At 41.4% G+C, this 13,459-nt stretch overlaps 1 protein-coding gene across 3 annotated transcripts in view; it reads left to right on the top strand.

Annotated features, from left to right (window-relative positions):
• Positions 1-13,459, top strand: part of myom1a (myomesin 1a (skelemin)) — a 78,695-nt gene that overhangs the window by 56,008 nt on the left and 9,228 nt on the right. For 2 of the 3 annotated variants that reach the window (XM_049482462.1, XM_049482464.1), the window contains 8 exons: positions 853-997; positions 2,708-2,767; positions 2,851-2,918; positions 3,036-3,161; positions 4,624-4,701; positions 4,956-5,043; positions 8,141-8,179; positions 9,350-9,455. In XM_049482462.1, the coding sequence (XP_049338419.1) occupies positions 853-997; positions 2,708-2,767; positions 2,851-2,918; positions 3,036-3,161; positions 4,624-4,701; positions 4,956-5,043; positions 8,141-8,179; positions 9,350-9,455 (710 nt within the window). The remainder of the gene's footprint in view (positions 1-852; positions 998-2,707; positions 2,768-2,850; positions 2,919-3,035; positions 3,162-4,623; positions 4,702-4,955; positions 5,044-8,140; positions 8,180-9,349; positions 9,456-13,459) is intronic. The other variant, XM_049482463.1, reaches the window with a different exon arrangement.

A 13,459-nucleotide genomic window follows, 5' to 3' on the forward strand; every position in this document is an offset into this window, starting at 1 on the left:
TCCCGTCATTACGATAGCAAAGACACACTGACATGCCCTAAATCAAGCTGCACTGTGCACGGTTAAAGATGTGCCTTAAGATTGCTCAAATATGGCCCAAAAAGTGTTTGGCCTTCACAAAAACTTGACATAAAATCCCAACCCAGGTCATTTGTTAGTGCAGAATGAAGGAAAAGCATTTAACAAGAGTTTAGCACCTCCAGGAACTCATTTAAGACAGTTGGAGAACCATTCCAGGTTCCACCTTATGAAACCAGCTGAGAGAATAATGCCAAAAAAGATGTGTAAAAAAAAAAAAGGCAAAGGGTGCTACTTTATATGAACATATTTTGGCTTGTTTAACAATTTTAGTTTACTTCCTAATTGCACATGCATCCCATCATAGTTCTGATGTCTTCAATATTAATCTGAAATGTACAAAATAATCCAAATAAAGAAAAGAAAACATTTAATTTTAAGATGTGTGTCCAAACCTTTGAGCAAACCGATTGCATATTGCCGATTGATAACCTAAAAATATTAATATTCATATTATTACAACTAATGGGGAACTGTAAGTTACGTTATAGTGATTTTACTTAAGATAAGTTAATTTTTTAAGACAACTGTTTTGCTATTTTTTTGTAAGTTATGTTGAATAAAAACCTGAGTTAGCATAAATTAAACCATCAAGTTATTACAACTAAAAGGGAAGTTGATTTAACTTTTTTATTTTTGTTATACAATCCATTTGCCCAAAATTCTACTTAGTATCTTGTGTTCTAAATAAATATGTTGATTTCTTCTTAATTTTCTTTTAAATTCCTTTTTACTTAAATATTTATTTTAACTGTGTGTTTTTTTTCACATCAGAAATACACAATGAACTTTGACAAGAACACCGGCATTATTGAGATGTTTATGGACTCCCTGGAAGTTACTGATGAAGGAACCTTCACATTTAACCTCGTTGATGGCAAAGCTACTGGACGGACCAGCTTGGTGCTTATTGGACAAGGTACAGTAATGATAAAGGTGCTCTTCTAAAAATGTACAGTACATCACAACAACAGCGTCCATCAGCCTGTTCTCATTGCTGTACTCTAGTGTCTGTCCTCTAGAGGGCAGGATAAGATCAGAAGAAACAGCAGCTTCAGCCTCAGCCTGAGCTGACAGATTTCTGCAGGTCCTGGTTTAGGACTCCTGTTAGTTTGTACAGCATGAAGCTGATAGTACAAATATTTTATTAATTTAAATATATAAATTCTACCCAAACCGATCTTGCCTTGTGTGGAAAAGTGTTTGCCCCTAAATTTAATAACTTGGTTGTTCCTCCCTTGGTGGCAATAACTGCAAACAAGCTTTACAATAACTGGCAATGAGTCTTTCACATCTCCGTGAAGGAATTTTGGTCCACTTTACAGATTTTTTTTTTATTTAACCACATTGGAGGGTTTTCCAGCATAAGCAGCCTATTTAAGATCATGCTACAGCATCTCAATCAGACTTTAACTAGGCCACTCCAAAACCTTTATTTTATTTTTTATTTTTTTAAGCCATTCAGAGTTGGACGTGTTTGTGTGCTTTGGGTCATTGTCCTGCTGCAGAACCCAAGTACACCTGAGCTTAAGGTGATGAACTAATGGCCAGACATTCTTCTTCAGGATTGCCTGAGATACGGCAGAATCTATTACAGCAAGTTGTCCAGACCCTAAAGCAGAAAAACAGCCCCAGCCAATCACACTACTACCACTATGTTTTACATTCAGTATGATGTTCCATTTCTGAAATTTTTAGTTAGTTTTACGCCAGATGTAACAAAGCAGACACCTTCGAAAAAGTACAACTCTTTTGTCACATCAGCCCACCGAATAATTTCTCAAAGTTATGGGAATCATCAAGATGTTTTTTGGTAAATGTAAGAAGGGCTGTTGTGTTATTTTTGGTCAGCATTCGTTTTATCATTGGAACTCTTCTGTGGATACCATTTTTGACCAGTCTCTTTCTTATTATTAAATCATTAACACTGACCTTAACTAAGGCAAGTAAGATCTGAAGTTCTTTAAATGTTGTTCTGGATTAGTTTGTGACCTCCTGGATGAGTTGTCCATGCCCTTTTTGAGACATTTTGTCCATTTGTGAATAGTAGCTCTCACTGTGGTTCACTGGAGTCCCAAAGCTTTAAAAAATAATTTGTAATCTTTTCCAGACTGATAGATGTCTGGTAATGTCTGTAATGAATTTAGAAATATTGTGTTGTTTTTTGAGATCTTTTATCCTGCTTCATGTTGTCAGACACGTTTTATTTGAATGATTTCTTGATTCTACAGGTCTGGCAGTAATCAGGCCTGGTTGTGGTTAGAGAAATTGAATTCAGCTTTCCAAAAAATGTAGTTATTCACAGTAAATTTGTATGTATGTATATGGGGGGATTAATTTTTCTGATAGGGCTAGGTTGGTTTAGATAGATTGTTTCCCTTAATACATTAAAAAACTGTTTTTTGAATTTACTCAGGTTATATTTGTCTGATATTAAAAAAAATCTGAAAAATGTTAGTACTAGTTCTTTACCTCCTTCAGTTGCAGCCTAGACTTTAAATCACTGTGAATATTATAGTATGTTCTTCTTGCATCTGTTTTATTAAATAACTTAAACACTGTTTTAGTTTGAACAGGCAGTGACAAAAGCAGCATTTTGTGATTTTCCATCTTCTGTTTTGTTTTGCAGAATTTGCTGAGCTTCAGAAGAAGTCTGAGTTTGAGAGAGCTGAGTGGGTCAGGAAACAAGGTAAACAGCCAGAGGCGTGTCTGAATACTAAAGAGTAAAGAGCATAAAACAATATCCTCACGCTTTCCTGTCTCCCCATACAGGTCCTCACTTTGTGGAGTACCTCAGTTTCGAGGTCACACCAGAATGTGACGTGTATCTGAAATGCAAGGTTGGGATGGGATGTTGAGTGAGGCGTAACAGATTTCTTTCTGGCTTTTCTCTGGTCTTCCTGATTGATGTTTGATCTCTTTCGGGCCTCTCTCTCTCTCTGTCTGTCCCTCTGCAGGTAGGGAATATCAAAGCTGACACTGAGATAGCCTGGTTTAAGGATAAAATTGAGATCGAGGAGGGCGATGAAGATGCGCAGAAGATTGGCATCACTGAAGGAGTGCTATCCTTCAACATCGGCAAGGTGAGGCAGCTGTGGGAGGGCTTTGGGGATGAGAAAGGAATCCAAAAATACCTTTGCTTGCTTGGCTATGCTAAAGGTTACTCTCCCTCTCTGTGACATGGACTCATAAACAATATGTCCATAGAGAAATAATTATTAATTATTGTACTTATGTAATTTTTTTATATCCAATTCATTCACTTTTTAAACAATATAGTGCACACTGACATGTCACTAGTTTTATCATATCCCATGACTTTTGTCATGTTCCATGAAAGCTAAACAAAACTTAGTTTACCTGTAGTCTTTTTGTTTGTGTGGGGCCCACAATCATTGCCACCCACTGCACTGTCCACTGTGGATGGTAACGTGTTGTATGATGTATTCCTGATACAAACATGGTACATACAGTGAATTGAGAAATCGTATATTTTTATATAGAATAGAATACTTCATACAATGTTCCTTTTATCTGGCACCCACTATCTCATATAAATTCATGCTTGATAATTCACATTGCCTTGCCATTAGCATGTTGTCCAGTGTTAAACTTAATTTTACACCCTGCACAAAGTGTGTTGCAATGCTCATTGCTATATATCTACAACAAAAGTAGTGGTGGTCTGGAAGTGAGGTGCGTTCAGGACCATTTCTGGTATATTGCTATCTTAGCAGCATAAAATGCAGGTGCAACACTGACCGATTTAAACCCTGACAACAGTTAATTGTCAGATCTTCATTAAATTATCTTGGCAACACAGACGCACGCTTCTTATACACCCACACAATGACAAGCAGCAGCACAGACTCAAATTTTACATTAACAATGAACAGAATACTAAAATAATATAACACTAATGTTCCTGTAAATGACGAGCTCACGCACCTTCACAGCATGATCATACAGGTCAGTTTCAGAGCTGCTTTGTTAAAATAGCAATCTGCCAAAGTCTGGCTCTTAAAGGGAATGGCAAGTGACACACTGATTGTTTTTTTTTACATTATGCCCCAAACACACGCATGATTCATTAAGATAATTAGTACTTGCCTTTTGCACGTTTCGAACCACACAAGGCATATATAAAGATTTATAATGTACATAAACATGCCATTACAACTGACATCAACCCAGTTTAACATATATTAAAGCTAATTCCATCAAGTGGGTTTTTGTTTTCTGTCGCTTATTTTTTCATACTGCTATATTAAATTAACAATATGCTCTATTTATGTGTACAGTATGTGTGAAACTTTAGAGGTTTAGTGGGCTTGGAACCTAATATTAATTCACTACTGATGCCTCATACATTACAGAACATGTGCAGCATCCTTCATCACATCAGTATAGGTTGATATACAGATTGATATACTAGACATAAAGAGGGATAAAAAGTTACTGCATGCAAGAACAGGGGAGGTGCATGTCCCATGCTGCTCCAGCAGAGGACGCTGGCAATAACTGCAATGTTTGTCTAATTTACAGCTTGTTATTAAGATGGAAAAAGAAGAAAAAAAGAAACCCTCTAAAGCTGCTGCAGAAGAAGCCCCAAGGAAACCAAAAGTCTGGAGCTTTTCCTTTAATAAGTTGTCGCCGATTCGCTCTGTTCCATGTTCTTTTATCTGTGTCGCTGTCCTCCTCTTCCGTTTCTCTGGTGTCCCTGTTTACCTGCAGCATCCACCGCAGGAGAAAAGCTTGACTTTTCGGATTCTTTCTCGTTCCTGTTTGATTTACTCAAAACGTGTCTACATTTATCATATCTGCTCTGCACTGCCCCTAGTGATCTTCCCTAACATCCTTCACAATTCTTCACACAGCTCTCCAAGAAGGATGCAGGTGTCTATGAGGTCAAACTGAAGGATGAGAGAGGAAAGGACAGTACTCTGCTGGATCTGACAGATGCAGGTAAGAAGCTGATGATACACTCAAGTAAAAAAAAAAATACAGGTGCACTCAGAAGGAATCTGGGACTGACAGGAATGAAATATGGTGGGTGGTACTTTTTGAGGGTCATGTACTGCAAAAAATCCATTGGCAAAAACGAGACAAAATATACTGCATTTTTCGGACTATAAGGCGCAACGGATTATAATCAGTAAACGGCTATTTTGTGGTCTATTTTCACACATAAGGCACAATAAGCGCCATTAGTGCTCACAGTGATATCCAGCCCCGGTTAGCAGTGCTAGCCAGTTGCTGTTAGCAAACGCTATCCACCCCCGGTTAGCAGCGCTAGCCAGTCGCTGTTAGCAAATGCTTAGCCAGTCCAGGTTAGCAGTGCTAACCAGCTGCAATTAGCAGTGCTTATTCAGCCCCCGTTAAAAGTTCTAGCCAGCCACAGTTAGCAAGCACTTAGCCAGTCGCTGTTAGCAAATGCTTAGCCAGCCCCAGTTAGCAGTGCTAGCCAGCCGCAGTTATCAGTGCTTATTCAGTACCAGTTAATAGTGCTAGCCAGCTACAGTTAGCAAGCACTTAGCCAGCAGTGGTTAGCATCTCTATCCAGCCCCGATTAGCAAGAGCTTAGCCAGCCCCGGTGAGCAGCACTAGCCAGCCCTGGTTAGCAAGAGCTTAGCAGACATCCCAAGTTGCAAAAGTTGATTTCAGGGAGGTAGCCCCCCCCCTAAAACACTGCCCGCCCACACTAAAAACTGATTGGCTGTATTCACAGACTCTTTGCAGAGAACAGGCCAATCAGAACCATCTTTGTTTTCTCTCTTTCCTTCCCACATGCGATTAGAGAAAAAAAGTCTGTCGCCTGTGTGCCCGTTTGTGTGCAGTGCACTCTTGGGGCTCTCGTTCTGAATTTCGGAAGCTAGACAAAATATACTGCATTTTTCAGATTGTAAGGCGCACTATAAAAGAACGTCTATTTTTTGCTCTATTTTTATACATAAGGCGACACTGGTAAAATTGCACACTTAAAGTGAACAAGGCTGTCGCCGCTAACACAGCAGCGCTAGCCAGCCATGGTTAGCAGCTCTTGCCAGCCACAGTTAGTAGCACTAGCCAACCCCGATTAACAGCACTAGCCAACCTCGGTTAGCATTGCTAGCCAGACATAGTTAGTAGCGTTAGCCAGCCCTGGTTAGCAGCGCTAGCCAGATGTAGTTAGTAGCACTTGCTTAGCAAATGCTTAGCCAGCCCCTTTTAGCATCACCAGCCATTTTAGCTATCCAGCCCAGGTTAGCAGTGCTAGGCAGCCGTGGTTAGTGCTAGTAAATGCAGCTAGCGGTTCTTCCCATATAGCTTGTTTTAACACGGTAACTTCAACACACAGACTACAGTCCGATATAATCACCTCTGAATGGCCATAGAGCTAGCGCTGCACTCAGCCTCAGTGCTGGAAACTCCTGTATAACGCTGTTCTTTAGCAGAGTGGCTTTACTGCTCCTTAATACCCGACTGGTAAAATTCAGACATAAGGCGTTTCAGGTCATAAGGTGCACTGTGGATGTTTGGAAAAATTAAAGTTATTAAAATTAAAATTTTATGTGCGCCGTATAGTGCAAAAAATATGGAAGTATGTAAATTGAGACATAAATGCTTAAGTTAAGCAAAAAAAAAAAAAAAACTGCCAATGGGGTGAGAACTTTTTTCTTAGTAAGATTTCTTAAAATAAGCAATCAGCAATTCTTAAAATAAAGTCTCAAAATGAGCGAAGTAAAACTGAAATCAGATAAAAAATGAGAATAACTTGTCTGGTGACTTTTTGTGCTTATTTTAAGTTCAAATTACTTGTTCTGAATAAAATTATTATTCCTAAAATAAGTAAAACTATCTTACACTTACAATGCTTATTAAAACAGAATGTTTTATCAGAGAAAAAATAAGATTTATTGCTCTTTTTGATTTAGATATTTGCAGTGTTGTGTGACACTGAAGATGACTCCCTGCCACTCAGTGAAGAGTCATGATTTCGTGATGGGGGTCTGTGTATGGATCAATATCTTTTTGTCATGCATCACACATCCAGAAGACCCGGTGTCATGGTGTGGGGTGCAGTTTCATATGATGCCATATCAATCTCTTTTGGTCTTCATTCTGAACGCATGCTCTGCTGCTCAATTTAACAAGGCCAGACATTGAAAATGTGTGCAGGTGGTTTATTACGGGACACCATTAGGAACCTCTATGACTCCATGCTGAGACATCTGGCATATTGCACAACACATTATGCATTACACACTACTCAAAGGTGTGAAAAGTATTCCCATTAATTACTCTGTAGGTGGAAGTATAGATACTAGAGTTTAAAATACTTCTGTAGAAGTTGAAGTATCAACTCAAGCTTTTTACTCAAGTAAAAGTTTAAAAGTACTGCTTTCAAAACTACTTAAAGTATAAAAGTAAAAGTAATGTAATGTAAATATGATATTAAGGTTAAAAGCTTAAGCCACACCACAGGAGCCTATAGTGTACTACCCTTCCCCAAAATACATTTTCTTAAAGCCATAATGACTCAAATGTTATATTAATATGCTAATGTTGAAAAATTTGGAATGCACTAGGCTGCCTGTTTCAGCTGCATATATATCTAAATTCCTAAATTCTTAAATTTCCTTCGCGATAAATAAAGTGTCTGTCTGTCTGTCTGTCTGTCTGTCTGTCTATCTATCTATCTATCTATCTATCTATCTATCTATCTATTGAAACAATGCATTTTAATACAATGCAAATATATTAAAAAAAGCTTAGTTGGTACATTTCGAGAGCTTTACTTTATTTGAGTATAGAAAACCAACATTTTTACTTAGGCAATGTAACAAAGTACACTACTGTTGAGTACGCTACTCGAAACATATTGCCCATATTAGTCTATTTTCCTGGTAACATTTATCTTCCTTCTGAATAGCACTGCATCTGACACTTCCTTCTGGGTGCAACTATTTTCGCAACAGTTTTTTTTTATAGTATGTGTATGAACATGAATGTCTTCTGTAGGCCAAAGGTAATAAAATGCTGCACTCAGACTAAAACACATGCTCTTGATTTCTCTTTACAGGCTATCAGGCCGTGCTGAATGAGATGTTCAGAGTTATAGGTGAGATTCTATATTTTTACTGTATGCACTAATATTGGAACTGTGGGCTGATTCTGATTTGCAACACCTTTTATGCACATACAAATTAATACTAGTATGCAAACTTTTATCATATGTAAACTCTAAGTAAATAGACCTCCATATATAATACAAATTGAAAGGGTTCTCTTGATGTAAAAGTTGGGTTTTCTGCGTTGCCTAGATAGCAATGACCGTCTGACAGTTGACTGTTGTCAGGGTTATAATCAGTCAGTTAATTACCTGTGTTTTCCAATACCAAAAAAACAACACACCAGAAATTTTACTGAGATAGAGTATATATATAGTTCTTATTGAAGGAAGCAGCAAATGTTGCTGATAGGGGATAGAGACATCTCAGTCACTGTGTGCTAAGAGTGTGTGTGTGTGTAGAGTGATGGATGGGTTCAGTACAGTGTTTCTGTTGTGTGTGAGGGGTGGTGAGGGTGGGTTAGTTCCGTCTCTGTGTGTTGAGGAGTCTGACTGCCTAATGGAAGAAGCTGTTGCAGAGTCTGGTAGTGGAGGCTCGAATGCTGTGCTATCTCCTGCCGGACGGTATTAGAACGAAGAGTCCGTGTGAGGGATGGGTGGGGTCGTCCACAATGCTGTTGACCATGCCCATTGGTGTAGATATATTCACAAGCTCTGTTGCTATTTAATTGAAAGTGTTGACTGTGTCTAGAATGTAGTAATGAGCACCTTGACAGATCTTTCACCAGGTGTAAGATTGACTTATACACATACACTGTTATGCCAAAAGTCATGGGATAGAATGTAAACTGATCATAAGGCACTACCTAAGGGGACGGCTTGAAAAGGGGAACAGCATTATTAAGTTAAGTTGTGAGGTGTTATCTTGTGAGTGAGGCTGAAGTGTGAGCATTTAGCATTTCTTGTTCCACATTGTCAGGAATACATTGAAGATGCCATTAACACCCTAAGCACCCTACAGCACAGTGGGTGATAATGACAAATGACTCTCTGTTAGTCAAATCTGAATAAATCAATACCAATGGCAATATAATTCCAATATCGTGCATCACTTTTTTTCTATCCACACACTTCTGGAAACTATTGGAAATTATTAAGATTATTAATACTCTGCGTAGTTTTGTGATGCTCATATTTCCATTCTGGTCTTCACCCCCATAGCCAACTCCTCCACCGAGCTCCAGATTCAGAGCACAGAACAAGGCATCATCCTTTACTCCAACGTAGTGTACCACACTGAGGAACTTCGTGTTGGCTGGCTTCTCAAGTAAGTTCTTTCATGCTCACTCATTCACTCATTACACTTTTATTCCTGTCTCTTCACAGAAACGCTGCCGTCGGTTTCGTAACTGACAGCTTTATTTTTAAACTCATCTCCAGCAACATCTGCTCACAGACAGACAGTGCTTCAGTTTCAGCTACAGAGCTCCAATGCGCTGCCAGTGGGAGCGTCTGTAAAGTCACTCTGACACTTCAATTAATAATTAAAGAATTAACAGCACTGCAGATTGCCTCAAGATTGTGGAAGTCTAGTTAAACCAATTCACCAAGACAGTGTTTCTCAATCCTGGTCCTGGAGGCACCCTGCAGTGAGCATTTATCAACTAATTATTTATTCAACTAATCAGCTCCTTAATGAGCTATTTAGAGTGGTTTTAAAGTAAGGAAAATACAAAAAATGTTCAGAGCAGGGTGCCACCAGGACCAAGGATTAAGAAACACTGCACTGCAAGACATGTAATACTGTAATAAAAGTTCAGTTTTTCAACATATTTTTGCTTTGTAAGAAGTACAGTGGCTACAATCCTATGCAAATATTTGGACAAATCTGACGAAGTGAAAAGCATTTACTCAACCCTTTTCGGAGCACAATTTCTATGATTTGCTAAAATGTGTGGAATATACTTCTTAAACATTACACAGTTTATTTTTTTTAGAAAACAAGCAATTATTTTAAACTGAGGAGTGATATCTGTATAACTAAACTTTCATGTTTAGATATTTTTCTAAAAACTTCACAAAATATTGTGTCCGATTCCTCAAGAAGCAGCATAAAGGCCAAAACAGACCTAAATACAGCGCAACACATTTTCTTACAAAAAATTGCTTTGTATTAAACAGCAGGTCTTCAAAACTCCAAAACCAAATACACAAACAAACCATGATTTGTACAAGAAGGAAAAACAATTCTTATAATTAAAGAAACCCGGCTAGCTGAATGGCGCTGTCCGGAATGTTGTCGTTAAGCCACGATTCCACAAAAACCAAAACACAGCAGTCTCTACCCAGCGTGAGTTCAGAGACTGCTGTGTTTTGGTTTTTGTGGAATCGTGGCTTACCGACAACATTCCGGACAGCGCCATTCAGCTAGCCGGGCTAACCACGTTCAGAGCCGATAGAAGCGCGGCTCTATCCGGGAAGACCCGCGGTGGAGGCGTGTGTGTTTACATCAACACGGAATGGTGTAACAACGCTGTGACTGTCGCCAAACACTGCTCTCCACTGGTGGAGTTCCTGATAGTCAAGTGCAGAGCTTTTTATTTAGTACGGGAGTTCTCCGCCGTGCTAATAGCTGCTGTGTACATTCCACCCAGCGCTAGCATTGGTGCTAATGCTAAAGAGGCTCTGTGTGAACTCTATCGGACTATCAGCGATCTGCAAAACAAACACCCAGACGGACTGTTTATTATCGCCGGAGATTTCAACCACGCAAATCTCAAGTCAGTGCTCCCTAAGTTCCACCAACATGTGAACTTTGCAACGAGAGGAGCGAGCGCGTTGGATCTTGTTTACACAAACATCCCCAGCGCGTACCGGGCGGAGCCCCGCCCCCACCTCGCTTTCTCGGATCACATGTGTGTTTGGCTGACACCAACATACACACCACTCATCAGACGCTCCAGACCAGTTCAGAAGCAGGTGAAAACCTGGCCGGCAGGCTCCATCTCTGCCCTTCAGGACTGTTTTGAGTGCACTGCATGGGACATGTTTAGGGAGGCTGCTACTGAAGGCGATTCTGTTGATTTGGAGGAGTATGCAGCATCAGTCACTGGCTACATCAGCAAGTGTATTGATGATGTCACTGTCTCCAAGACCATCACCACACACCCAAACCAGAAGCCTTGGATGACTGCTGAGGTACGTGCGCTGCTGAGGACCCGCGACTCCGCCTTCAGAGTGGGTGACAAGGTGGCCCTGAGGAAAGCGAGAGCCGACCTGTCAAGAGCTATCAGAGTGGCAAAGCGCGCACACGCCCAGAGAATCCACAGCCACTTCAAGGACACGGGTGACGCGCGGCGCATGTGGCAGGGCATCCAGGCAATCACCAACTACAGGACAATGCCACCGTCCTGTGAACGTGATGCCTCCCTCCCTGATGCCCTGAACAACTTTTATGCACGGTTTGAGGCACAAAACAACACGATGGCGAGAAAGACCATGCCCAAGCCGGACGAGCAGGTGTTGTGCCTGACTGCAGTGGATGTGAGGAACACTCTGCGCAGAGTCAACCCACGAAAAGCTGCAGGACCAGACAACATCCCCGGCAGAGTGCTCAGGGAGTGCGCAGACCAGCTGACAGATGTTCTCACGGACATCTTCAACATCTCCCTGTGCAGCGCCACTGTCCCAACGTGCCTCAAGTCCACCACCATCGTTCCCGTGCCGAAGAAGTCCACAGTGTCCTGCCTCAATGACTACCGTCCCGTTGCACTTACACCCATCGTCATGAAGTGCTTCGAGAGGCTAGTCATGAGGAACATCAAGACACAACTGCCCTCTTCACTGGACCCCCTGCAGTTTGCGTATTGTCCCAATCGCTCCACGGACGATGCCATCACCACCACCCTTCATCTCTCCCTCACCCACCTGGAGAAGAAGGACACTTACGTCAGAATGCTGTTTATAGACTTCAGTTTAGCATTCAACACCATCATCCCACAGAACCTCACCAGGAAGCTAAGCTCGCTCGGCCTCAACACCCCCCTCTGCAACTGGATCCTGGACTTTCTGACGGGGAGACCCCAGTCAGTCCGGTTCGGGGGCAGCACCTCCAGCACCATCACACTGAACACGGGGGCCCCCCAGGGCAGTGTCCTGAGTCCTCTGCTGTTCACCCTGCTGACTCATGACTGTTCTGCAAAACACAGTTCTAACAGCTTTATCAAGTTCGCTGATGAAACAACCGTGCTGGGTCTCATCACCAAAGGCGACGAGTCAGCATACAGAGAGGAGGTGCAGCGGCTGACAGACTGGTGTACAGTCAACAACCTTCACCTGAATGTGGACAAGACAAAGGAAATGGTTGTTGACTTCAGGAGAGCACAACACACCCACTCTCCACTCAACATCGACGGGTCCTCTGTGGAGATTGTTAAGAGCACCAAGTTCCTTGGTGTCCACTTAGCAGATAACCTCACCTGGACCCTGAACACCAGCTCTACAGCCAAGAAAGCCCAGCAGCGTCTCTACTTCCTCCGGAAGCTGAAAAAGGCCCGTCTCCCTCCACCCATCCTCACACTCTTCTATAGAGGGACCATTGAGAGCATCCTGAGCAGCTGCATCACTGCCTGGTTTGGGACCTGCACCGTCTCTGACCGCAAGACCCTCCAGCGTATTGTGAGGACAGCTGAGAGGATCATCAGCGTCTCTCTCCCCTCCATCACGGACATTTACACCACCCGCAGCATCCGCAAAGCAACCAGCATTGTGAATGACCCCACTCATCCCTCACACAAACTGTTCTCCCTCCTGCCTTCGGGAAGAAGGTACCGCAGCATCCGGTCCAGCACGACCAGATTCTGCAACAGCTTCTACCCCCAAGCCATCAGACTCCTCAACTGCAGAGACTGAACTGATGTTTTTTCTGTACATGCACACACACTCTTACCCCACTTACCCCAGAAAATGGAAAGCACTAAAAACCCTACTACCTCACTGGACTCTATTGCACACTGTGTAATAGAGTAATTACTACCTCACCTGGTCCTTTTTGCACACTGCAAAATTTGCACACTGTCTTGTTATTTATTATTCTTTGTCTGTATGGTGTTGTATTGTCTGTCTGCACTTTTGTACTGTTGCACTATTGTTCTGTGTACACTGTGTTTATGTGCACCATGGTCCTTGGAGGAACGTTGTTTCGTTTCACTGTGTACTCTGTATATAGCTGAAATGACAATAAAAACCACTTTGACTTTGACTTGACTTGACTTTGAAAAAAAAAAAAACACATCAGCATACCAATGCTTCTTTCTTTAATTTTTTTTTTTA

This window comes from Astyanax mexicanus, chromosome 8 (genome assembly GCF_023375975.1).
Source record: "Astyanax mexicanus isolate ESR-SI-001 chromosome 8, AstMex3_surface, whole genome shotgun sequence".
In the NCBI taxonomy this organism is placed as follows: Eukaryota; Metazoa; Chordata; class Actinopteri; order Characiformes; family Acestrorhamphidae; genus Astyanax; species Astyanax mexicanus.